The sequence below is a fragment of the Heterodontus francisci genome, chromosome 24 (assembly GCF_036365525.1).
Source record: "Heterodontus francisci isolate sHetFra1 chromosome 24, sHetFra1.hap1, whole genome shotgun sequence".
In the NCBI taxonomy this organism is placed as follows: domain Eukaryota; kingdom Metazoa; phylum Chordata; class Chondrichthyes; order Heterodontiformes; family Heterodontidae; genus Heterodontus; species Heterodontus francisci.
In genome coordinates this window covers 24,241,806-24,267,952 of record NC_090394.1, presented here as the reverse complement: position 1 = coordinate 24,267,952, position 26,147 = coordinate 24,241,806, and the positions used below count along the sequence as shown (strand labels likewise).

General features: G+C 43.3%; 1 protein-coding gene across 1 annotated transcript in view; it reads left to right on the top strand.

Annotated features, from left to right (window-relative positions):
- LOC137383598 (uncharacterized) overlaps nucleotides 1–26,147 on the top strand; it is a 193,722-nt gene that overhangs the window by 69,110 nt on the left and 98,465 nt on the right. Inside the window, exons 63-74 of the mRNA XM_068056755.1 lie at nucleotides 1,312–1,511; nucleotides 3,104–3,192; nucleotides 4,002–4,135; nucleotides 7,022–7,146; nucleotides 9,230–9,395; nucleotides 10,828–11,040; nucleotides 11,776–11,946; nucleotides 12,127–12,264; nucleotides 15,782–15,831; nucleotides 19,946–20,066; nucleotides 22,231–22,316; nucleotides 24,926–25,055. Coding sequence (XP_067912856.1) covers nucleotides 1,312–1,511; nucleotides 3,104–3,192; nucleotides 4,002–4,135; nucleotides 7,022–7,146; nucleotides 9,230–9,395; nucleotides 10,828–11,040; nucleotides 11,776–11,946; nucleotides 12,127–12,264; nucleotides 15,782–15,831; nucleotides 19,946–20,066; nucleotides 22,231–22,316; nucleotides 24,926–25,055 — 1,623 coding nt within the window. The remainder of the gene's footprint in view (nucleotides 1–1,311; nucleotides 1,512–3,103; nucleotides 3,193–4,001; nucleotides 4,136–7,021; nucleotides 7,147–9,229; nucleotides 9,396–10,827; nucleotides 11,041–11,775; nucleotides 11,947–12,126; nucleotides 12,265–15,781; nucleotides 15,832–19,945; nucleotides 20,067–22,230; nucleotides 22,317–24,925; nucleotides 25,056–26,147) is intronic.

Genomic DNA, 26,147 nt, shown 5'->3' with positions numbered 1-26,147 from the left:
AATCTGGTGTATTTGGTTGGTAATGTATTACTGTTGGATATTAAGGTCGAGAACATTCATCTGAGGAGTAAATCCTCTGGCTAGCAAAACAGAACAACAGCAATAGTCCAGAAATGGGCCATATCCAGAGAAGTTGAAAGCAGTCTATGACTTTCTCTGACTGGGTTGCTCCCACAGCATGTATTCCCTTACTGCAGAGAATAGGTTTATTATGTAGGACCATGGGCTGAATTTTTGTTTGTGGATCCCGATCCTGCCATTGGGAAGAAATGCGGGTCAGGAACCCGTATATGCTGGTCTCGGGACCAAGAGGGCGATTTGTAAGTGGCCACCTCCGGGACCCCTGTCCAATTAAGGATAGAGGGTGGGCTTCTGATTCTAGAAGGCCAGTAGGGGGCTCATCAGCACTGATACATTAGCATATCCACTGTCAGAGGTGGGAGCTGCCAATGTAGGCAGATGAAAGAGAGGGCGCCGCAAGACTTTTTAAAAACTTCAAAATTACAAAGAGGCCTCAGGTGCCAAGTTGTCATTGTGAAGGGAGATCCCCTCAACCAGGCAGCTTGCGGCTGCAGCTGTAGTCATCTTGCAGTCCCGGTCACGGTGGTGTTTGGGGGTTGGTTGCTGGTTTAAAAATAGTAGTTGGAGTGCTGGCGCCCCTTCCCCCAGTCTACCACCCGGAGACTTCCTCCATTTATCTGCAATTTGGCCTCAATTGGGGGTCCAACTGCTGACTGGAAAATTCCAGTTCTGCAGACTGGCCTTAATAGACTGCCCACCATTTGTGGGTGTATAGCTGTCCCCCTCCCCAACCTCCAAAAATGGCCCCAAGGCAGGACTGCGCCAGCAAACCGGCACACTGGCTGGTGTCAGTAAATTGCAGGCCCATCCGTCTCCGTTACTGCCTCTGTGGCCATTTAAAAATTCAGCCCCACATGTTTCTGCATGTTGAGTATGCTCCTACGCATGTTGGGAGGTTTTTTAAAAAGCAACATGGATGGATCAAGTGGGACCTCACCTGGAGGCTATCAGGCTATCAAGGTGCACATTACCATATTTTACCTTGTGACTTGACCAGTTACATCTCATGAACGTAACCACCCAAGTACAATCATGGCGGACTCCTGTAGCTCATTTGTATAAATGTATTGAGTGAGAGTCGGCTCCTCTTAGGTGGTTGCGAAAGAAAATTTAATGGGTTAAAAATCAGGATCTGCTTGAAACAAACACCAAACATGGTAAGCTTAGGGCCACCTGTTTTGTAATTTTATATATCTAAAATGACAATAAACCCTTTTCCCTTTTTTTCAGGATAATCTGACAGATGCTAACCGGGCTGCCATGATGGAGGGTTTGTGGCCTCAGTTTGTCAACAGTTTACCTGAGCTCCGTGACACAGAACAGGATAAATGGCTGAATAGCAGATTAATGCCCTATCTGTCCTTCATCACCACCGATCTCCTGGCTTCCAATAACACCCTTAGAGTCCCGTGCCTTCCTTACAGGAAAATGTAAATATAGTCACATCCTTTATATTAATTCCATTCTTAACGTTAACAAATTCCACCATTATTCTATGTCAATTGTTCAGAAATGTTAGCTTATTCATGTCATCAAAGTTACAATCAAATCAGTTTTGCAGAGCTAAACCATTGCTAATAATACCTTGTCATTCTACGTTAACCTGAACAACACTGGACTCACATCATGGGTTTGCAGAACTACATGTGGCATACTTCATTCAATATTTAGTAACTACAATATCTATTCACCTGCAAGAGTTTATAGCACGATCATTATTGGCCTAATTTAGTTTATGTTGAATTTATTCATGCTCTGTTTCAAGTATATGCAGTAGCAAAATCAAATTCTCTCCCATTGCAATGAATTGATTTATGGAAATACTAATGTCCGTACTCCTGATTTAAGAAAAACATTGTTTATGTTTTCAATACTGAGCATACTGAACAAACTTATTGCCCATTTTATTTCAACAGTCAAATAGTGAATTGATCTTACATAGGAATTTCTAGATCAAAAAAGACCTAGGCCCATCCAGTTCACCTTTCACCATCCTAGTAATCGATATGATAATTGAATTGTTAACTAATCTCTATCAATTAACAGATCTAAAAGTAACATTTTTCAATTTTTACATTTAAAAAAAAAATATCTGATTTTGTTATTTTTATGAAGAAAATGCAAATTGAGTATTGTTGAAATTTGGTTACATGCATCAGTTGTCAGCTGCTGTGATAACAACCCCTTTTAAACTATTTAGTCCTTGAGATCCAGGGAATTTTTTTTTAACATGTGATGATCCTGAAATTCCTGGGCTGCATTCGTGGAGCGATGTGGGCTGAAATATGGGGCAAGACACAGTTCTGTCAGATCTCTATCCCTTTTTATTGTGATGTCAAATGACACTGAAAAAAGGAGCCATCACTTCTCCCATCCCAGCCCATCAGTTCAAAGTCATCAGAAGAGGCAAGAACGATGAGGTGATGTTATCCACTGGAAATCTTGATGGTTCTGACTCAGTTAACCTGCTGCCCCACCTCCCCACCATCTCCCCAACACTAAGCTCACCTGCATGATAGACATGCCAGCATTCCAGAACTGGACCCTGGTGGAACTGGAGTCCAGAAGTAACTCAAATACTGTTTTCCTAAAGACAAATGATCACAAATTGGGAAAGAAGCAACTTTGAATTATTGACCATTTTTCCATATCTGGGCATCCTCAGATAGCATGATTAACCTCCTTGACATTCTTCCCTTTCCCCACCATTTGGCCCCAGTAGCACTGAAAATAAGCTGGGCACCCATCCCTCATAAGCAAAAGACAAGATTTTGGGAAAGATCTGAAACTCAGTGGATTGATGACCAGCTCTCCTAGCCCTCTGCAGTTCTGGCAGCAGAGGAATTGTGAGCCCCATGGACATGTGTGAGAAAGGTAGAAATACAGTGGAATATGCAGTTGAAATAATTTGGGCAAGTTATTTTTTTCTCATTATGTGACAGGGATCAGTTCAATTATATTACTTGAACTTATAAATTAATTGTAAAAACTCAGATGATTAAATGTTAAATTTTTCATTTAGTGTGCAAACGCTGAGTGCTCGTTACAGTAACTTTATCTCAGACAAACAGAAGGAAATCTACAGTGGCATCAACGATTATCTACAACAAGGTAATGTGACCCTCTTGTTTTATAGTATTATAAATAGTGTGATAGGAACACATTGATCAGTAAATGGAGTATATCCATCAAATTAATTTATCAAATTTTAGCAATCCAGATTATATTTTCCGTGGGGTAAATTTTAAGGTTGCATGCAGAGAGAATTAGTTTTATGTTGCGAGGCTCAAACAGTAAGATTTTTGTAGAGCTGCCAGTTCAGCTACAAAGCAAGTACAGATACAATACTCACAGCAACTTTCCCTGCTATTCTGCTGGGCTCTGCACCTGTTTAGACTGAGTAGAGTTAGCTTTATTTAATCTGAGATAGGGACTATTTGATCCTAATGTACAGGGATATGAATATCATAATTTATACTCAAGTGAAATATTTCTACAGCAAAAAAATAATATTCACACAGACCAACCTCATATGATTCATGCAAAAAAACCCATCCACAAACAGTGACACTTGGGTCATACTCATCTGCAATATACACCTTACGCAACTTATTCGTCAGAGTAATTGTTAATATTTCCCCTGATCTGTTTGAAATACTGCACTGATCAGTTCTATTATTATTCTGTACTTCCCAATACAGGATATATCATCAAAGGCTAATGTAAATTCCTAAACTACTATTAGAACCTCTATATATGGGTTGACATCAAAAGTAAGAAGTGGCAGCTGTTGTTAGCCTTGTAAGAAATATGAAGGAGTTGAAAGAAACAAGAAACAAAACAAGAAACAAGAATTGAATTTTAATTTCTAAAGATGTATTTAATCGTCATTCCAACATTTTGTTCACTTTGTGTAACAGATCCCAAACCAAAATGCTACAATGTTACTGATCCAGTCCTGAACTCCACTGCTTGGTTTGCTCAATATTTGGGACTCTTTATGAATAACGTGGCAGCATCTGATCTTCAGAAATTCACCGACAACGGAACAATTGTATGTAGCTTTATGTTTACTCCAAGATACAGCACAGAAAGAAATTGAGTTTTAGGAAGAGCTGACCTCTTCATAGACTGAATTATGTGACGGTGCCACTGGGATAAATCTGGTGGGTTGGAGTGTGGTATCTGGTTTCATCGTTCAAAGGGGTTGATGTTGTGCTGTGTGTTAATGTGTTCATATGAAATTCTATGCTGCAAAAGTTGTTAACCCAGTTCCAATAAACAGGTTGAAATCTTCATTAAAATAGGGGGCAAAGATTTGTTTGTTACACAGGGCTGGATTTTACAGACCTCCCGACATTGGGTTTTGTGATGGGGGGAGTGGGGGGCTGGAAAATGCCTCCAGGAAAGGGCTGCCACACACCCCGACAATAGGAGGGCCCGGGGCCCAATATTACCAGCAGCGGCGAGGCCTCGGGACAGTCCCCCCCCCCCTCCCCTCACCGCTCGACGATGGGACTCCAATTTGAATATTTAAATAAATTAAAATGATTGATTTAATTACGCTCACATTGCAACCTGATGTCCCGCAGTGATCTTTGGCCCGGGGGCTGACACTGCCATGTCTTCAGATCCCCATCTGGGGAAACAAAGCGCAACACTGGTGGGGAGCGGGGGGGGTTAGTTTATCAGGGCGGGGAGGGGGGGCAGTGAGGGGGTGAACGGGGTCAAAGTAACATCATGGTTGTAGGGGATGGTGGGAAGGATTGTCGTTGAAAGTTTGTGCAGTTTGGTGGGGGGAGAGGGGGAAGGTCAGATGGTAAAGGTAAGTGTTTTGTGCAAAAGGACAAATAATTCTTTTAATTGTTATGGGGAGGTGGGAGAGGGGCAAAAGAGATGTATTTGTTTATTTAATTCAATTTACCGTTAAATATTTAAATTAGCTGGTAGGACTGACAGCCCTTTAAAAATGGTGTCAGCGCCTGCGCACAGGCAGCTGACGCCATTGCATGAAACGGACAGCCCGCCTGCTCCATGTGATTGGCGGGGGGCGGGGGGGTGGTGGGTGGCGGCCCGCCCCAAGGATGCAAATGAACCGCCGTACGGAAGATTGTGGCAGCTCTATAGCGTGCGACCTGTACGCGCAGGCCACCATTTTTTTATCTTGCTGCTGATTCAGCAGCGAGATTATAAAATCCAGCCCACACAGACCCATAAGCTACTTAATTTTTAAAATAAATTTGCACAGAAAGATTTAATTGATAATTGATCACTAAAATTGGAAGGCAACATGCAAGTAACAGCTCCTTGGGCCAATCGCGCATGCATGCAGTGACGTCACCACATAATGACGTCTGAGTGTTGCCTCACCCCTCAATGGCCGCGATCAGCACCTCCATCACCCCCCCCCCTGCCAACAGTACCCCGCTTTCCCACGATCACTGCCTCCATCCCCCCGCAACCGTACCCCGCTCTCCCACGATCACTGCCTCCAACCCCGCTCTCCCACGATCACTGCCTTCATTGCTCCGCCAACAGTACCCTGCTCTCTGGTGATCACTGCCTCCATCCCCCCCCAACCGTACCCTGCTCTCCCACGATCACTGCCTCCATCCCCCCACAACCGTACCCCCCTCTCCCACGATCACTGCCTCCATCCCCCCCAACCGTACCCTGCTCTCCCACGATCACTGCCTCCATCCCCCCCCAACTGTACCCTGCTCTCCCACGATGACTGCCTGCATCCCCCCAACAGTATCCCTCTTTCTCCTGCTATCGTTGCCTCAAACGCTGCATCTCTTCCCCGCTGCTTCCCACCATTTTCTCCCACTCTCAACTGCTCGTCGCTCGCTTCCCAACTCGCCACTTCTCGCCCTTGCCACTTACACCCTGCTTGCTCCACCAACCCCCCCCCCCACCGCTTCTCAGGCGACAAACGAGTGGCGGTAGGGAGCGGCGAGCATGCAGGTGCTGGAGGGAGTGGCAAAGAGAAGCAGCAATCATGGGTGTGAGTGGGAAACTGAATGCGCCGTTGAGGTGGTGATCATGGGAGTGGGAGTGGGGAAGAGAAGCAGCGATTGCGGGAGGGAATGGAGTACTGTTGGGGGGCACGGTTGGAGGTGGCGTTCGCAGCAATTGAGGGGTGAGGGGCTTTGGGTTCAATTCTTTTCTTTGGGTCAAATTGAGCAGCATCTTTACTACTGGCAGCTGCCTGAGATGTCACAGACAGTGATGTTTCAGTGGATGAGGCTGCATTTGTGCATGTGCCAGTACTGCGCCACCTGATGGTTGTGTTGTCAGCAAACACGGCCAAATACGATACTGCCCGGATGGAATTGATGATGTGATTTGACAGAGGTGTTTAAAATTGCAAAGCAATGGGATAAGTTCCCTAATAGTGTTTTGCAATTTTTTTAAAATCATATTATGCATTTTACTGCATCACCTAGATTGCAGAGCAGACGTATTATAACAGACTGTTTCCAGTGCGGCAGCAGTCCAGAATGAGGGGATGTAAATATAAGATTAAATGTAAGAGATTTAGTACAGAGAGCAGAAGAATTTATTTCTTTTGCAAGTTGTGAGACGATGTAATGTGCTATCACTTCATGTCTGAAGCAGGGACCATGTCAGAAAGTTGAAGGAAGGGAGGATAAAGGAATATTGGAACAAAGCAGGCACATTGGTTTAGGTTTACTGCTGGTGCAGAGGCTAAACACCAACATTGGCAGGCTGAGCCAAACAACCTGTTTCACTGTTCTAATTTCAATGATTGCTGTGGCAACTAAGTACAAATGCAACATTATTATCCTCCACACTAGTGGTAAAGATTATCAGTTATTCAATTTTAATTTTGATTTGTGTAGAACAGGAACCTTTTGTGGTTCCAAAAATCTATAATTTGTAAAAATTCTCATTTCTGTCAATCTGCTTTGTGCAGCTTCAAGCCTTTGCAGCAAACCCTGAAAACCTGGCACTCCTAGACAATTTGACATTACCCAGTGAAATCTCAAAGCTCTATATTGATTTCCTGCTGAATAACAATCCAAATGTTGATACCTCAAGGTATGTATTCAATGGATAATATTTTTGCACAGTCATAAATAATTGAATATAATTTGAAAATATGCACATTTTCTTCATTTCTTCAAAAAGTGTTTCTAAATGTTCAGTTTGTGCTGCTAGAAAATTATCGGACTTTATCTGTATGATATTTTGCCTGATTATTTAATAGCAGGACACCCCCAGTTCCCTGCATAACTACACAGTTGGTGAAAGTTTGTAAAGCAGTCGCTAATCACTCTTCCCATCACACATTTTGAACTAATTCTGTTACAGTACACACTCAGCTGCATCCCGTAAAGTGCATAACATAGCCTCGAATCACAGAAGGCCATTGCAACATTTTTAGTGCAATGATAGGACATAGGACATAGGAACATAGGAGCAGGAGTAGGCCATTCAGCCCATCAAGCCTGCCTCACCATTCAATATGATCATGGCTGATCATCCACTTCAATACCTTTTTTCCCACACTATCCTCATATCCCCTTATGTTATTTGTATTTAGAAATCTATCAATCTCTGCTTTAAACATGGTCAATGACTGAGCTTCCACAGCCCTCTGTGGTACAGAATTCACAACCCTCTGAGTAAAGAAATTTCTCCTCATCTCTGTCCTAAGTGGCTTCCCCTTATTTTGAAATTGTGTCCCCTGGTTCTAGACTCCCCAACGAGGGGAAACATCTTAGCTGCATCTACCCTGTCTATCCCTTTAGGTTTTTTGTAGGTTTCAATGAGATCACCTCTCATTCTTTGAAACTGTGGAGAATACAGGCCCAGTTTCCCCAATCTCTCTTCATAGGTCAGTCCCGCCATCCCGGAAACAAGTCTGGTGAACCTTTGTTGCACTCCCTGTATGGCAATAATATCTTTCCTAAGATAAGGGGACCAAAACTGCACACAGTACTCCAAGTGCGGTCTAACCAAAGTTCTATACAATTGAAGCAAGACTTCACTACTCCTGTACTCAAATCCTGTTGCAATAAAGGCTAACACACCATTAGCCTTCTTAATTGCTTGCTGAACCTGCATGTTCGCTTTCAATGACTTATTGACAAGGACACCGAGGTCCATTTGTGCATCTACACTTCCTAAACTCTTACCATTTAAGAAATACTCCACATCTGTTCCTCCTACCAAAGTGGATAACCTCACATTTTTCCACATTATATTCCATATGCCACATTCTTGCCCACTCACTGTCTATCCAAATCCCCTTGAAGCCGCTTTGCATCTTCCTCACAACACACAGTCCCTCCTAGTTTTTTGTCATCCGTGAACTTGGAAATACTACATTTGGTCCCCACATCCAAATCATTGATATATATTGTGAACAGCTGGGGCCCAAGTACATTGTAGTGACTTAGACATTGTTATTTTATCCCAGGGATCACCCTGCGGTTCCCCACTAGTCACAGCCTGCCAACGCGAGAATGACTCATTTATTCCTACCCGCTGCTCTCTGCCTGTTAACCAATCCTTAATCTATGCCAGTATATTACCTCCTATCCCATGTGCTTTAATTTTGCTATGTTACAACATCACTTGACGCACAGGAAGAAGGCATCATAAAGCTGATTTTTATTTGACAGGGTTGGATTACTGTAGGGAAATTGTGACAGTTAGCAAGGTTATTCATGGTGCAGTCTGTATTTCCAGCAAATATTTGCATTGTGCGTCTGGGCTTTATATTATATCTGTGTTGCAGCCCACTGTTTTAAAGTTCCATTATCAGTGTATTATTAAGTAAAATTTATATCAAATGTGGAGGGTTACTTTCTGTAGCCTGTTCTCACCATTATAACTGTTTACTCTATTAATCATGGTCTATATAGCTAGGATCTAGCCTGTGTAAATAATTTTTTTAAAGGGCTGTTTAGTTTGACAGCTTGTACCTGGATTGATGGCTGCTTAGACTCCTTCAGTCCTTTTAAGCTTTGGGATAAATACAAGGATAAAATAACAATGTCTAAGTCACTACAATGTATTACACCTGTGTTTCCTGTTAAATGTAGGTATGTAGAATCCTGATAAATATTGATTGTTCTGAAATACCTACCAATAAACTTCTGGCATTTTCTTGTAGTATTCCAGACTCTCTTATTTGCTTCACTGCTGGTACGGCTGTATTTCAGTCCTTGAATGGAGGGCAAGCCTTGAGTGTTATTGAAAGGGTAAACCAAGTCTGTGAATTCACATCATCCGACGCAGTTGATGACACATTGTCTGAAACAACCGCTGAACAGATCGAGGTAATAAGAAAAAAAAATCTTTGGCAAAAGTTAGAGGAAAGCGTTCACTTTGCTGGCACAACTGCGCAGATGAATAGATCGCATGTGCATCTGTTTGGCAGGGGTATGGTCTAACACCTGGAGCCTTTCCACCTTCAGATAGTGCTACACATGATTGGCTTTCTGGGAATGGGGGAGAGAGAGGGGGAGTAATTTCTCTTTGGGCAATTGTGTCAAACAGGCAATATTGAATCAGATTCCCATTAAATGTCCCTCCTAATTTTAGTTTCTATTGAGGTTAATGGTGGGTAGCCGAGCTGATATCATGTGTTTTGCACGATTATCCAAAGTCAAAATTACCCGGAGGGAGAACCATGCACATATCTCCAATTCCATACAGTCGGCCTTTCTGAACAGAGGCTACACTTCAGCCAAAAAAATCTGGGAATCAGATATTGGCTGAGTGAACTGAGCTCAGTGCCAATACAACCTGCTGATACCCTTATTTATATTCTGTCACTAGCACTAACAATAAACATTGGACAGTAACACTTATTGTGTGCTAGCTGCTGATGTATTTTACAGCAAAATTAAATCATTAATTAAGTAAAGATTGCCTAGTAATTGACCTCCATTGCTAAAAATGGTACAGGTCCCTGTAGATAACAGTGCTGCAGATTTTGTAAAAGTATAAAATCAGAGTTAGACCATTTCGGAGTAAAATTTGAAAGGACTATTTCATACAAAGGTAATGCAAATCTGGAACTCTCTTCCCCAAAAGACTGTGGGTGCTGGGTCAGTTGAAATTTTTAAGACTGAGATGAATTTATTTGGAATATCCTATTTAGTGTCTGCTGTCACCTCCGTAAGAAATTCTGTAAGTCATGGCAAAGACCGAGAACCAATGGAACAGCTCCCTGCTGGATTTTCTGCTTTGCCACTTTCCTGCCGGGGAGTTTAGATAGTGCCCAGACTGTCAGCTAATGACTGCAAGAAAGCATTTTTAATCAGTGTAAACCAGAAATAACGTCCCATTAGGTCAACAAATATATATATAAATCAGAATTCTCAAGGTAATGCTTATACCCAGCCCCAGGCAAAAAAGAAATCTGATGATTTTTAAAAATTGTTTATGATCCCCTTGTAGACCTCCTACGGTCCCGAGACCCCAGTTTGAAATCATATAGTATGAAGGTAATCATACCTTTCCATTCCCTTATGTTATAGCATGTGGGTGGGAGTGGAGGAGGAGAAGGGTGTAGGCATGTGTTAACTGGTGGTCAAAGGAGGTGCTGAAGTATCTTGAAAAATTGCAACTCAATCATTGTCATATTTTGCATTCATGGCAAAGTTAGTTTTACCAAATGATGCACTCAAATACTTCGCATATCCGATAAATTTCTGTTCAGTGTGTCTCTTGCTTTCAATGGCATTTTTTTCTTATTTTGTGCAGCTCTCAAAATCATTAGTGATTAAAATTGACAGCTTCTCAGCCAGCACTCTGAACAGTTTGCAACAGACAGCTGTTGGACTGTCAGTGTCACAGATTGAAGAAACTGATCCAAACAATTTCAAGGAAGCCCTGCCAAGCTTGGGGAATGTCACCGGTTGGACCGTTGTCCAAACCAAAAAGATTGTGGCCAAGTTATCCAGTACTGGCTTTGAGGTAAGATCTGAATAAACAAGGAACTAAAGTTTTGTAATTAAATTCAACTCTATGAAATTTATATAGAGAATTCTGAGATGTAATTAGAATGGGGTCCTGTGTGCTTATAAAAGGTTGTTTAATACTTCGAGAAATTCTGAACTGTCGTATGGTTTCTTTGGATCAGACAGATATGGGATTCTGTGATCAACTTGAAGGCAAAGGAGGAAGGGATTTTAATTGCTAGCAAGTTTCCAGTGGAAAACTACTGTATTCAGTCAGTTTCTTGTCAGAAACTTGCTGACTGTATGAGACCATGGTGAAATTAACTGCCAGCCCTTGTTAATATGCTGCCAGTCCATTATTTTTGGAAATTGGACAGGAAGCTGATGTTGGCCTCTGGAAAATGAGGCAGCTTTCGGCCAATGCCAGCCCTCTGTAATGGGAAAGTGAGTTCCAGGGAGCTTGTGGCAAGGAAGTTGGCGGGGGAGGGTAGTGTATGGCAGGGGGTCCAAGGCAGAGGAAGTCTAAAGTTTAATATGGGACTTGGAGGTGCAATCCTGCTCCTCCAGATGTCCCAAAAGAAAGTGGAAAAAAAACATACCTGAAGGACCTCTACAGCTTCCTGACCCACTTCACACTGGCTTTCACCTGGCAGGAAAGCTGCCATGGCTTCCCCACTCAGCCAAAATTTAACTTGTAGTTGGGGCCTGTTTTGTAGCCTTGAATTTATTTTTTTCCTTTTCTTTTTATTAGTTCAGTAGCACAGAAAATCTAGTAAGTCTCGGAACCTTGGTGCCTGGTATTCCAAGCAGTGCGTTTGAAAGTATTGAATCCACAGTTCTTGCCAGTGCAACCTCCAACCCCACATTTGTCAGAAATATTCTAGAGGCGCCACAACCTTCACAGCAGATCATCGTTCTGAAGGTGAGCATCATGTGTATTAATGGCATTAGAAATATCAAATTAAATCTAGTTACTGTTGCTGCCCAGATTTGTAAATTATGTTTCGTTGTGTCTGGGAAACTTTAACAATATTGTTCCTGAACTCTTGCTTACAAAGTGTGGGGCATTTCCTAAATTAAACTGGTTTTCATTCTAATCCAGGTTTTGCAGACTGAAACTAACCCTTCAAGAGCAGTGAAGATGATTCCAGGAGAGCTAGTTGGAGAGATCCCATCTGTGCTCTTGACCAATGATCTAAATCTTAATGATGTCAATAATAAATCCTGGGTACCCAGTCAAGTAAGTGATGGTTTTCTTCTGTTGTGAAGCTGACACTTAGAAGGAACATTAGGGAAATTATTTAACTGTGTTATGACCAGGTGAGAAAAGGGTCTAGGGTTCCCTCTCAGCCTTCACCTGGTCTTACCGTAAAAGGGTTTTAATTTTAAACACACCGTGTTTTTAGCTCCCCCTTGGTGCATCCTTGTTCACCGCTTTGCAATTATAAGGCAAAGAAACCAGCATAAACAGGTTTTCTTAGGTTTAAAGAAGAAAGGTTTAAATTTATTAAACTTAAACGTAAACGCTAATTCGGTTAACGCTTATGGATACATGACGTGCCCACGCTAGCATGCATACGTGATACACACATGCAGATAGAGACAGAAAACAGCAGAAGAAAATAAAGTGGAAAAACTTGAGGCAATGTCTGAAGAGGGTTTTTGTTACAGTTCTGCAAGCTCACTTTAGAGTCCTTGATTCTAGGTAGGTCTTGCTCTTGGTTGGGGCCCAGTATTCTTCTTAAACCTTGTTCGCTGTAGGAGACCTTTCTCTCTTGGGGTTCCTGTGTCTTCAGTGGATTTGGAGTTCCGTGAGAAAGAGAGGGAGAGCCAGACAGGAGAGGTCTTCAGTCCAGGAGCATACTGCAGTCTCTCAAACTCTTTGTTCAATTCAGAAAAAACGGGTTGCCAAGCAGACTAGTCATGTGACCAGCTGGTCTAACCACGTCTGTTATGGATTTGGCCATCCCAGCGATCATCCTGAAATTTGAGCTCCCTCACAGTCCATGTCTGGTACTCAAAGTCCATTGTGGGTTAAATTGAATAAGGGAAGTAACCCCTTTGTCTCCCTAAGCACTGTCTGTTAATATGCAAATGTATTTGCAGCCAAGGGCCTGGTAATTTTTTTAAACAAGTCCTTTCTTCACTTCAACAACAGTTTTCAAATCAGTGTTCATATGGCTGGCAGGAGAGGTGGGTGTCTGCATGACAACTGTAATAGTCACATATGTGGTATTGGAGTCATAGAGAGGTACAGCACTGAAACAGGCCCTTCGGCCCACCGAGTCTGTGCCAACCAACAACCACCCATTTATACTAATCCTACATTAATCCCATATTCCCCACCATTATCCTACCACCTACCTACACTAGGGGCAATTTACAATGGCCAATTTACCTATCAACCTGCAAGTCTTTGGCTGTGGGAGGAAACCGGAGCACCCGGCGGAAACCCACGCAGTCACAGGGAGAACTTGCAAACTCCGCACAGGCAGTACCCAGAACTGAACCCGGGTTGCCGGAGCTGTGAGGCTGCTGGTCTCTGTAATGGAAGCATTTACTCTGACTAATGTGTGTGAATCTGGACTGAGCTGTGAGATGGATTTGTGGAGTGAGTGAGAGTGGGCCTTACGAAAGGCATACCACTTTTCCGAAGCCTCTCATATAAGTATTAAGTAGTTGCTGAGTAAGCATAATATGTGGCACTGGAGTCTGAGGCATAGAACATCAGGCTGGCTAGTGTGAGGCTCTGCCTGGCTGAAGGTAGGCTTCTGTTTGCAGCTGATGAAGAATGTGAGACTTGGAAGAAAAGCTCCTGGAAGGCATTCCATGAAAACAGGCATGAGATTTCATGCTTATTTTTCCAGGACTAAGTGCTAACCATGATTCAGTTTTAGAGAGGCAAACATCTGCAGTTTAAGCTCAGTTCCTCCAACTTGTGGAATAATGGTTCGAAGTAGTATGATGTATTCATGGTGTGATCAGGATTGTGACTATGTGCTCATACATTTTAAGGTGAACTGTGCTGCTCATCATGTTTCAGCTGGAGCACCTGCACACATAGGGAGAGCTCAAACTCTTACTTGCCAATTGTTTAATGACTAACTATCCTCCTTTGCTTGAAGAGGTAAGCAAGATGTCTTGGAGATCGAGGTGACTGGAAGATGACATATTTGGGAATGGAAATTCAGAACCAAGTCAACCATGTGTGACAGACTCCAATTTCCAGTAGCTAAACCAGGCAGGTCCATAATCCTGGGCACAGCTGGTTATTAACCAGCCAGTCTCACTCGCCATATTGGTACTTGTCCTTGGGGATCCAGATTCTTCCCACTCAGCTCTAGATGAAATGAAAACCAATACGCTAAGGGCTAGCTGCACAAATAACAGGAGGTGTACCAGTGCACTGTGTAGTTTTAGATGGTTAAATTCTAGCAGTGCATAATTGAGCACCCCTAAAACTTGGCTTCTCCAAACTGCAGCAGAGCTCTCTAGATTTAGGTAAGTGGGCTATGTCCCTACGCAGAGAGTGAGTGATCCATATGAGATGAACAGAAATTCTGCAAGTGTAAATTTATCAGTTGCTTGGTTCAGGGATTCTTAAACATCACAATGGATTTACCAACTGCCAGACAACCAGCTAATCAACAAAAGAAATCACTGAAAAGACCAACTCTAATCACATTAATGTCTACCTCCTCACTTCCTGTGCCTTCCCTGACTCACAGTAACCTCTGGCTGGTCTTCTACCTGCCATCATATCAGCACCTCCACTGACCTGATCTGTTAAACACTTGCCCTGCTTCTCCTTCTGGCAAATGACACCAGATGCGTTCAAGGCTGCAATCTTCAGATTAGAGATCATGATGGTGGTTAATGAGGGTGCAGGAACAGCAGAAGTGGGAGACCAAGAGAGCTGTGTTCAGAGGTATTAAAAGTAGAAGTGTGGACTGGCCTTTAGCACATTTGCCATGGCCATCTCAAGCAATAGCCCCTCTTTCCATGTGTAGCCTAATCCCTGTCATAATCTGGGATTAGCCTGGAGGACAGACACAAATTTAAATTCCTCTTGTTCACTACTGAATACTTCCTTCGATCTCCCTCCACCACCCTATTCATCCACTTCTCTGATACTGTGTGAGAAGCTCCTGAGTTGCTTTGTCTCCAAACTGAGACTGTTCACTCAACTGCCTTAGCCTTCTCTTGTCACACACTTCCTCCACACCAATCCTCATACATTATCTGCAACCCCAAAATATTCTCTAGAATCTCATGTATCATCTCTAAAATACCTCTCCTCCATTAGACCTACCACCAGCTACAAGGCCCTCTCCATCCAGGGCCCCCCATCAGCACTCAAGGAACTGTCACCTGATGGTAGGGTGTAGCAGTGGAAGCAGAGGTGGACAGGAGGAAAGTGGCTGAAAACCCAGGTCTCACCTTCTCCCACCCACTGCTCCTGTTGGCTTTACATACAACATGCAGGGGAAAGAGTGGCCAGCGCCAGTTCAAGCAGGAATAGAGGGAGATAAATTCAGATTGGGACAATGATGTGCCTGTAGGCCTCACCAGCCAATTTCTCCCACTTTTTTGTTACTAATCACCTAATTGTAATCATCACAAATAGCAAAATGAGTCTAATTATACCATGGTTGTCTTTATTAACTGCTTTAATTTGCATGTCTCTCGACTTTAATAGTACAATTTTCTAAAAGCAGTTAGTATTGCATAGTAATATTTTATCATTCCCCCCATAGGCTGCTGTGTTCTTTCAAAACATTGCAACAAACAATGAAGATTATAAAATGTAAGTAACTTTTAGCTTCTGTTGATAAATCTAAAATAGCATTCTAATATATATATGTCTAGCTTCATTGTTATTTGTATAATTGTTTTTGTTCATGTAAAGGAATGTATTCCATACAGAGTAATATATATTCTAAAAAAGTCAGCAATAGAGTGTTCAAATAAATAAATATTAGAGGTTTTTGGAGCATGGAATACTTTGTCACAGTTTTGAATTGATCTAGCAAAGAGCTGGCATTAGATGCAATGATCTGATGGCCTTCTGCAGTACAATAAACCTCCATGATTCGTTGGTAAACAATGCTATGGCTGAAAAGTTCTCAATTTCTTCTGTAAGATATCTTGTAACCATATAAATATTTTATTCATTATCTTCAGGGGTAGTTTGATTTGCACTACTCTTTAGACCTGTTTGAATGTTAAGTGTAAATAGAACTCCATTTTACAATTTAACCTCATTTGAATAGCTATTTACAACTCCAGCTGCAAACTCAGGTGGATTTGGGAAAGATATCTGGAAGGAAAAGAAAGTTGTGTGTACATCAAATTTAAAGAAATGGGGAGGGTCAAATGGGTACTGCCCAAGGGCAGGTCCTCTGCTCATTTCTCCACTCCTCACGGTCCTGTGCTTTCCTCTTCAGTTGCTCGTACGAGCCTCCCATTTTTTAACTTACATGAGAAATGAGCAATATGACTAGAGAAAAAGTACATGAGGTGTTTTCCCATTTGCCTTCTTCATGTGTGCTTTAAAGGAAACACAAGCTCTCTTTCCAAAGGATCCTCCGCCTGTAAGCAGCCGTTGTCCCTCGGGGGCCTAGCTCTTCTGCCATCAGCACTGAAAATTCATTGGTTTCACCGTTGGCCAGGGCTCGTAACCCTGAGCATGGGACCCTTACCTGGGCCTGGGATAATTCACAAAGGACAGGGATAATCACCCCCTCAATTGATGATCTCAATTCACCCTGCTACCTTAGGAGGGTCAAGTCGGGAGAAAAGATGTAGAAAGCTTTTAGGAGCATTAATAGAGATTTCAGTCCCATCAGCAACCATTCCCAAGGCAGCAACCATTTCCGAGGCTGAAGGGACAGGGTATTATCACATGGCAGGCCATGAAGAAGGGGAAGGAACTCCTAGGTACAGACATGAGCCTACAGAAAAGTAATGGTGCATCCCAGTACCTGACTTCTTCTTTGATGGTTGTCAAAACTAAGATGGTGCTGCATGTGATGGTTGCAGTGTTGGTTGTCTTCTAGGCTACTTCACAGGACCATCCCATTAACTCCGAGCTGCAGGATGCCTATAGAAGATGCAGCTAATTTCTAGGCCACAGCTAGTGTAAACTCGGTTGCAGTCACAGGTTTCCCTTTAGAAGAGGAATTTGCTTCTCTTCTGGCCCAGACCCTGAGAAGGCAAATTACCATGGTCATTCACAATTGAAAAAACTAGATGTGACCATTGAGGTTGAAAAATTGCAAAATGAATTAGACAAAATATATAATTAGGCAGATTATTGGTGGATGAAATTAAAGATGGACGAATATAACGTGTTGCACTTAGGAAAAGTAAACTGGGCAATATTAGGGCCCTAAAGTTTTGTGAGATTTCCCAGTTTCCCCTTGTAACTCTTGTGGGAGACCAGCGGAACTCCCTGGGAAACAATGGAGATCCGGCATAACTTGGATTTCTGCCATTTTTCTGGGAGGTGCGCCAGTCTGCATCAGAATTCCATGGGGAGTGGGAGACTAGGAGAACGCCACAGAATTTCAGGGCGTTCTTTATTGATGGTCTTGAAGTAAACAAAAGGTGAAGTTGAAAGATATCCTAGAGGGTTTAGTAGACTCTAAGCTTAATATGTTCAATCATTCCACAGCAGTAATCAATAAAGCAAATAGAATGCACAATTTTATAGCCAAAGCAGTAGAGTACAAGTACAGCTAGAACTTTATAAATCACTGGTTAGGCCTCATTTGGAGTATTGTGGACAATTCTGGGTCGACGGGAGCTGGACTCCGACGTAAATGTCGGTGCCGATCCTGCTCCCGCCCAGCCTGGGGATCTGTCCCGTATTTCACGGATCCCCAGGCTTTAAGTGGCCCGAGGCGGGACTTCCACCCACTTGAGGGAGGAGGTCCCGCCTCAGTGAGCTGCCGGCCAATCAGCGGGCTGGCAGCTCTTAGTATCAGCAGCGCCACCGGGAGCGGTGGCCACTGCTGAGACTGCAGCCCAGCCGACGGAGGAGGACGCAATGGAACCGGGACAGAAGGTAAGTTCGGGCAGCCTCACCGGGGGAATCGGTCGTGCCCTGGTGAGGCTAGGGTGGTCGTTTGTGGGGAGGGGGGCGTCTTGGACATCCCGGGGTTGGGTTGGGAGGCGGGGGCGGCCCTCAATTGGGCACCCTGTGCCCAATTGCCAGGCCCCCCCCCCACCGGGGTGCAGAAAGGCCGGCAGCTGTAGCTGAGTTGCTTTTCAGGTCCCCGGAACACCTGCTTGCCACGGGTAAAATACCCATGGAGGTGGGCGAGGGCCCTTAAGTGGCCGTAAAGTGGCCACTTAAGGGTCTTGATTGGCCTTGGGCGGGCGGGCCGCTTCTCACCACCCCCGCTCCCCCACCGGACCTCTGTAAACTTGGTCGGAGGCGGATTCGGGGCAGTTAGGCCTCCCGGAGCCTGCTGCTCAGTTTTACGCTGCCCCCACGCCACCATGCAACCCGCTGGGTCGGTGTAAAATTCCGGCCCACATTTCAGGAAAGATGTAAAGGCTTTAGAAAGTGTACAGAGGAGGTTTACGAAGATGTTGCCAAGGGTATGAGAAGAGTTTGGAAAAGTTAGGACTGTTCTCCTTGGACAAAGAAGGTTAACAGATGATCTAATAGAGGTTTTCAAGATGATGAGAGGTTTTGATAGAGTAGATCCCTCTGGTGAGTCTGTCAATAAGCAGAGATCATAGATTTAAAATCTTTGGTAAGGATCTAGAGGGGACATGCGAAGAATTTTTTTCACTGAGTTGACGGGATCTGGAAGGCTCTACCTGAAAAGATAGTGGAAACTGATTCCACAAATAATTTTAAAAGGGAGTAGGACAGATGCCTGAGGATGAGGAACTGACAGCGTATGGACAAAAAGCCGGATTGTGGAACTAAGTATGATTGCTGTTCCACAGAGCCAGGATAGTCACAGTGAGCTGGATAGCCTCCTTCGGGCTGTAATTTTTCTATAATTCCATAGGCGAGATTTTGCTAAAGTGGTGGAGGTCCTGTCGTCGGGGTGGTTTGCAGGTGGCTGGCATGCTCAGGCGGGAGGTGGGACTTACCAAGAATTTGCCAAGAGGAGGCAATTACATGCTGACACCTGGGGGAGGCAGCCAATTAAGGACTGCGGGCGGGCCTTCCACGCTGCCAGCCCAATCAGAAGACTGGCAGCTCTGGAGCCTTGGCAACACCATTGGTAGAGGTGGCCACTGCTGAGGCAGCAAGAAGAAAACGAGTGTGCCTCCATTTTGAGGCGTCCTCAGAAGGGTGAGTATTAAATAAATTTTTATTTGGGCCAAGTAGGCAGGGCCTGGTAAACGAGGGGAAGCCCAGCTGTAGCACTAGGGCCATGGGGGTGTCATTTGCTGCTGGTGGCCCTCTCCTTCAGCCATCAGCCTTCGGCTACAGTGGCCCCCCCAGGAAGCCGCTGGGAGGCCGCTTCCATGCAGCTGGCATAGACTGCATAGTGCTCTGTTAAGATCACTCCATGAGGACTGTGTCCAGTTCTGGTCACTGAGACTCTAAATTCTGAAAGTAGTTCAGAGGCAAACCATGAGACTGTTCCCTAGCACCAGGAGACTGAGTTATGATTAAGGATTAGAGCAACCTAGACATTTCAGCCTTGAAAGAAGGTCTCTTAAGAGGTGATCATGTAAAGGTACACAAAACAGCTTAACAATTCAGCATATAACAAATGAAAATTTAGTCTAGTTGCTCTGATGAGCTTGACTCAATAACTTTTAAGGAAAATTGCTCAATGGATGATTGTAATAAATGGTATAGCTGTAGTGAAATGAGGTAACCTGGTTCCTGATAGGAGAAAGTGAGGTATTTATAAATGAATCAATGATTCTGTGATTTGTTTCAGATTCTCAGCCTCTGTCCTGCAAGGCTTCAGTTGTGGTGCTGTGAAGGACCTGGATTCGACAACATTTCTTCAGCTTGTTCAAGCAATGAAGGGTAAAGGGGCCGTTTTTGATGAAAGTCAGGTGAGGTCATTTACAACAATCCCATTGGAGGAAAGTTTGCCTTGTTTCTAGTTTATTAATGCAACACAGATTTCTTTTTTAAAAGTTCTACTTTGTTAGCTGGTCATTCACATTAAGCTGTATGGTCAAATTAGTGCCAGTATTTTAATATTACCCAATGCTGCAGAACTTTTTTCATGTATTGAGGCTGAAATTTCTGGGAATTCTGTTGATCTCTGACCAGAACTACAGCTATTTCCATGGGTATTTTGTGAGACAGAACTTCCATCCAATTCGTACAAGGCTAATTATGCCAAGGGGTATTCCTGCTCCTGGGCCTGAAGGAAAACCAGGTGTCTCTGGTGGCTAGCATGCCAAGTGAGTGGAGACATAACAGCTTTCACAAGGGTGTAATATGTGGACACATTGGGGCTGATAGCATGATGGTAAGGGACGGTCCTGATTAAGTCCTCCCCCCAACACTGAAGTTTCCACCATGAAATGGAGATGCACCCAAAGTGGCACCTACGCCCACTTGACCCGTACAAATGAAGTGTCCTTCTATTAACCCCGCAAACTCTGATGAGGTCAATATTGAAGAGTGTTGTTGGGTTCACAACCTGAGAAATTTCAGGCTATTGTTTTCATTTATATGGAACATGAGTTGCATCTTCTCTATAATGGCTATAGTTGGTGGTAAATATCTCTTAGAACTATTTGACCTATTTTCTACTGCTATCAGATAGTGTTGGGATGTGGTTCTTCATGAAAAGAAGATTGGCAGGTTTACTTTAGAATTCAAACAGATACAGGACCTTAAGAAATAAACTTGATATAAGAACATTTCATTTGATTTTCATAATGTTGCCATGTTGTGAAGCTGGGTATGGTCTATGGTTGAAATGCAGATTGGTTAATATGGTAAATATGTGACCAGTTTTTTTAAGATCCACGTTTAGTGGTACCAAGAATGTGACAAACTACTATTTTCTGCCCTTCAGACAATTCTGAAGCATTCACTTGCAACAAACAATTGAGATCTAAAGAATATCACAAGGCAAAAAAAAACATATTTCTTTTCCTAAGTGTGGCAGTGCCTTTCTCACTGCCTATAAGATAGTGATATGTTGTTGACAGTATTACTGATAGCATATTTACTGAAAGTAGCACAGTCAGAACTGGAGAAACCACATCATAAATATTAGTTGTCCTTGTGATAAAACGGACTGAATTTTCCAAGGCCCACAGAGGTGGGTTAGGAGCAGGTTCAGGAGCAAAGCTGGGAAATGGTGCGTCGAGTTGGCCACCTGACACTTTCCCACCTCTGAGAATCTTGCCAAAGGCGGGGCCAACGTGGCAGAGGCAACCTGCATGGCTCGGGAAGGCAATTAGGCCCATTAATAGGCCAATTTAGGGAACATTGATGACACCACTGGAATTTCACGCCGCCTCTACGTCACCCCAGCACAAGCCCACTGGGATGCGACGGCCAGAGCCACAGCTGCAAGCTATCCCATGGAGGAGCTGTCCTCCACACTGATGGTCTGACAGCTGTGGCCATCCGTGATTTTAATTTTTCACAGTGTTGTGGAGAGCACCTCCATTTTGAGGCCCCCTCATGGTCTCCTGCCTGCCTCAGCAGTGTCCATCTCTCCCAGTGGGGCTGCCGACTGGACATCACTGTGGGCCCTCTGATTGGGCCTCCCGCTTTGCTGGTCTGCCTACCGTCTTTAGTTGGATGGGCATCTGGAGGCAGCTTCTCAATTGGCCACTTCCAGGAAAATTGCAACTGCCACGGCCACTTCTGGGTTTCCTACCCGGAATTAGGTCGATGTCAGGATCAGGAACCAACCAGGAGAATTCAGCGCAACATTTTTGGTAAATTTTGAAAGTTGTCCTCCTTGTTTCCCATACCAAGAAAAAGGAAAAACTTGCATTTATATAGAGCCGTATCACAATACCCAGAGTCTCCCAAAGCACTTTACAATCAATGGATTGCTTTCAAAGTTGTCAACTACCATGTTTGTCTGCACTGTAACAATATAAGTGTAGCTACTCCCATAAACAGCAAATTGACCAGATAAACAGTTTTTGGCAATGTTGATGGCACCATAATCGTTCTGTTGGACTTGTTGTCCTTGGGTTGGCTGTTGTTTAATCGTAAATTTATTGTCTCTCCTTTCAGCTAAGCTGTATGTCTTATAGACTAACTTCTAATGGTACACCATCAGCCATAGACACTTTCCCTGAGGATCTTCTGTTGTTTTTCGAGTAAGTTGTTTTTCTAATGGGTTTAAAATTTCTTTAGAGATGCTCTTGTTTACCACCGTAACTTTTCCGTATGACGGAATCCCTGTTGGCACCAGAAATGAGACAAAGTTATGCCAGGAGAGCAGGAGCAGCTTTAGGAAAATTACCAAACATAAATCTGTCTTAATCATCTTGTTTATGTTTAAAACTTAACAGTAAGGTTCTCTGAGGTCTGCTTTAGGCTTTGATCCTTCAACATTATCATCAAAGATAAAATATGATTACACAAGCTGTGCAAAAGTGCAGTAGTTTTTTTATTAGTAGCTTAGAAGTATTGATTGTATAGTGATGCAAGACAAATCCCAAACATGGTTGTGTTGCCGTGACCCATCATGGCAGTTTTCAAGCAACTTGCATTTATTTAGTCCCTTAAACGTGTAAAAACAGTCCTAAGGCATAATCAATAAAAAAATCATTTAAGTTTCATAGAGGGAGGGATAGAAAGCAAGGAGAAAGAAAATAAATTAAGGGGGAAAATGGAAATAAAGATCATTGGGGAGTAATTGGTGCACTCTCACTGGACCACAGCCATGTGCAGAAAGTAAAATAAAGATTGGGAAAGGAATATGGGATTAAGAGAGAGATGAAAGAGACAGAAAAAGTATTTTTTTAAAGCGCCAACTAATTGCATTCTGAAGGAATGAGACTCCACATTTATAAAATGAAATTTTCAGGGCCAAAGGGATTGTTTGGCAGTGATTACCACTTACCATACCATTTAAAACTTCACTTACCCCTGAATGCACCAGTCTTAAATTCTTCTGAAGTGTTTAGTGCAAAATTCGTGGGGTAGTAACGGAAATACACGCCCTTACACTGATTTCAATGCCAAGTCTAACAGCGAGGTACTGTTATAGCGCAGCCTGTGGAGGAGCAGGATAACTCAGACCGCAATGTCCTGACTTCCGCAGTTAACTCTGAATGTGTGTACTCTGGAAGGTGCTGTGCAACTTAGTCCATGATAACGGTGAGTGCTGATAGCCTCACTGCTAACCTCAACACAGTGGCGCAGTGGTTAGCACCGCAGCCTCACAGCTCCAGGGACCTGGGTTCGATTCTGGGTACTGCCTGTGCGGAGTTTGCAAGTTCTCCCTGTGTCTGCGTGGGTTTCCTCCGGGTGCTCCGGTTTCCTCCCACATGCCAAAGACTTGCAGGTTGATAGGTTAATTGGCCGTTATAAATTGCCCCTAGTATAGGTAGGTGGTAGGGAAATATATAGGGACAGGTGGGAATGTGGTAGGAGTGTAGGATTAGTATAAATGGGTGGTTGATGGTCGGCACAGACTCGGTGGGCCGAAGGGCCTGTTTCAATGCTGTATCTCTAAACAACACAAAATCTAGGCGCATAACTCATGCAACTCACAGTGCCCAGCCAATCTCAACCACTGTCAATGCCCACCAACCCCTGCCATTCATGTCTTCCAGTGCCCAGTCACCCCTGTTACTCATCTCCCAGCACCCAATCAACTTTTGCCACTTCAGTGTCCATTTAACCACTGCCACTCAGACCCACCCAGCTGCCTGCAAGAGCCCCATTGGCAGAAGCCTGCAACCAGCCCAGCCTCTTTGCTATGTGATCAGTGGGTGGTCTGAATGGTATGTGTTACAGGGAGACCTACTGAAAAGAATGGCAAGTTTTGTTTTGCTCCAAATGTATTTCAAAATAACAACTTTTATATATATTCTCATCAGGCCAGATAATTGGGGTCAGAACACATATTTTATGCATAAACTTTCAGAAGTTAGCAGTTGCAGTAGCAACATCCAGATAGTGCTTGTACTGATTGAAACCTGCAGAAAATATAAACTGTGCAGCATTTACCTTATCCGTGACAGGAAATATGATCATGTAGCAGATAGTGCTGAAATGTCAATTGTATACTAAAGTTTCAACCAAGCTCTGCATTTTGTCAACAGTAAAATAATGACCCAACTCTTTGAATGAACATAAAATATATTCAGTGCCTGTGAACCATGTTCAAAGGGAGCGCGGGTCCGAGAATTGCCACTATAGTGTTGTAGCTCGACCTCTGAGCTGGACCTCAGAAAGTAGATGTCCTTTAATATGTACTGTTTACAGCATGTAACCTCTTGCTTTCCTCAGGAGGTTTGAATGTAGTATTATTTTCGCACTGCTTAGCTTTCCAGTTCCTTTTCTATTTTTAATTGTAGTTTGAAGGCTTGTGGTTGGCTCTTATGAATCCCTTGTATATTATTGAGTCACTTTCAGGACTTCTGCTTTTCTTGATCTAGATAAGGAGGGATCAGTTTCTTCAATGCTGAGTAAGGTGCCTCCAAAAGACACTTGTACTACATTTGTCCATGCTCCTAGGTTTTACTTTAACATGTTGTTTTCTTGTGCTACAGCTATTGCAGCATGAATTGTTCCTATTATTACTGATATTGGCTTCTTTGTAATATCTGAAGAATATTGGAAATGGAACAAAAATAATCATTACACTAGTATTTAGCCCTCATATTTTGATGTTGATAATCCATGAATGACTATTTAAAATAAAGATAGATTATATATAGATCAACATTAAAATATCAACTTTTGCCTGTTTTAGTTCTACTGAATTCAGGAGATCTCCAAACTGCAAGAGATACTTCAAAGCTGTTGGAAAATCAAACTTTAATATCTTGAGAAAAGGATCAGGAAGGCGACAAAAACTGTTGAATGATGCCTTGACCTGCTTGGTAAGAACAAGATGCTCAATAATTAGAAACAAAAACAGAAAATGCTGAAAAAGTCAGCAGGTCAGGCAATCTCTGGAGAAAGGAGAAAGTTTAATGTTTCAGGTGCAACTGTTTGTCAGAATGGAGAGTTATACCAGAAACAATTGATTTTTGTTTCTTCACAGTTGCTGCCTGACATGCTGAGATTTTCCAGCATTTTCTGTTTTTGTTTCAGATTTCAAATACCTGCAGTGATTTTGTTTTATTTAGGTACAAATTAGCCATTGATGAAAACAGTATCCTGGCCAGCACTGAAAATAGCGAAAAGTAACTTCACTTTTCTTGCCAATCACACTATCTCTATAAATTCACATTAATATTCAGTGATAAAAACAAGAAATGCTGGAACCACTCAGCAGGTCTGGCAGCATCTGTGGAAAGAGAAGCAGAGTTAACGTTTCGGGTCGGTGACCCTTCTTCGGAACCCCGAAGAATCAGTGCCTCACTATTACAGCTTCACTTTTTTTAGGGGCTTTGTTTTTTTTAAAATTTGTTTCATGGGGCTTTGCATTGCCCATCCCTAATTGCCCTTGAGAAGGTGGTGGTGAGCCACCTTCTTGAACCACTGCAGTCCATCTGGTGTGGGTACACCTACAGTGCTGTTAGGGAGGGAGTTCCAGGATTTTATTTCAGTGACAGTGAAGGAATGGCGATATAGTTCCAAGTCAGGATGGTGTATGGCTTGGAGGGAAACTTGCAGGTGGTGGTGTTTCCACACATTTGCTGCCCTTGTCCTTCTAGATGGAAGAGGTCGCGGGTTTGGAAGGTGCTGTCGAAAGAGGGGTGGTGAGTTGCTGCAGTGCATTTTGTAGATGGTACACACTGCTGCCACTGTGCATCGGTGGTGGAGGGTGTGAATGGATGGGGTGCTGATCAAGTGGACTACTTTGTCCTGGATGGGGATATTGTGGAGCCTCCTCCAGTTAGTTATTTAATTGTCCACCACCATTCACAACCCGATGTGGCAGGACTGCAGAGCTCTGATTTGATCCGTCGGTTGTGAGATTGCTTAACCCTGTTTATTGCATGCTGCTTCCATTGTTTGGCCTGTAA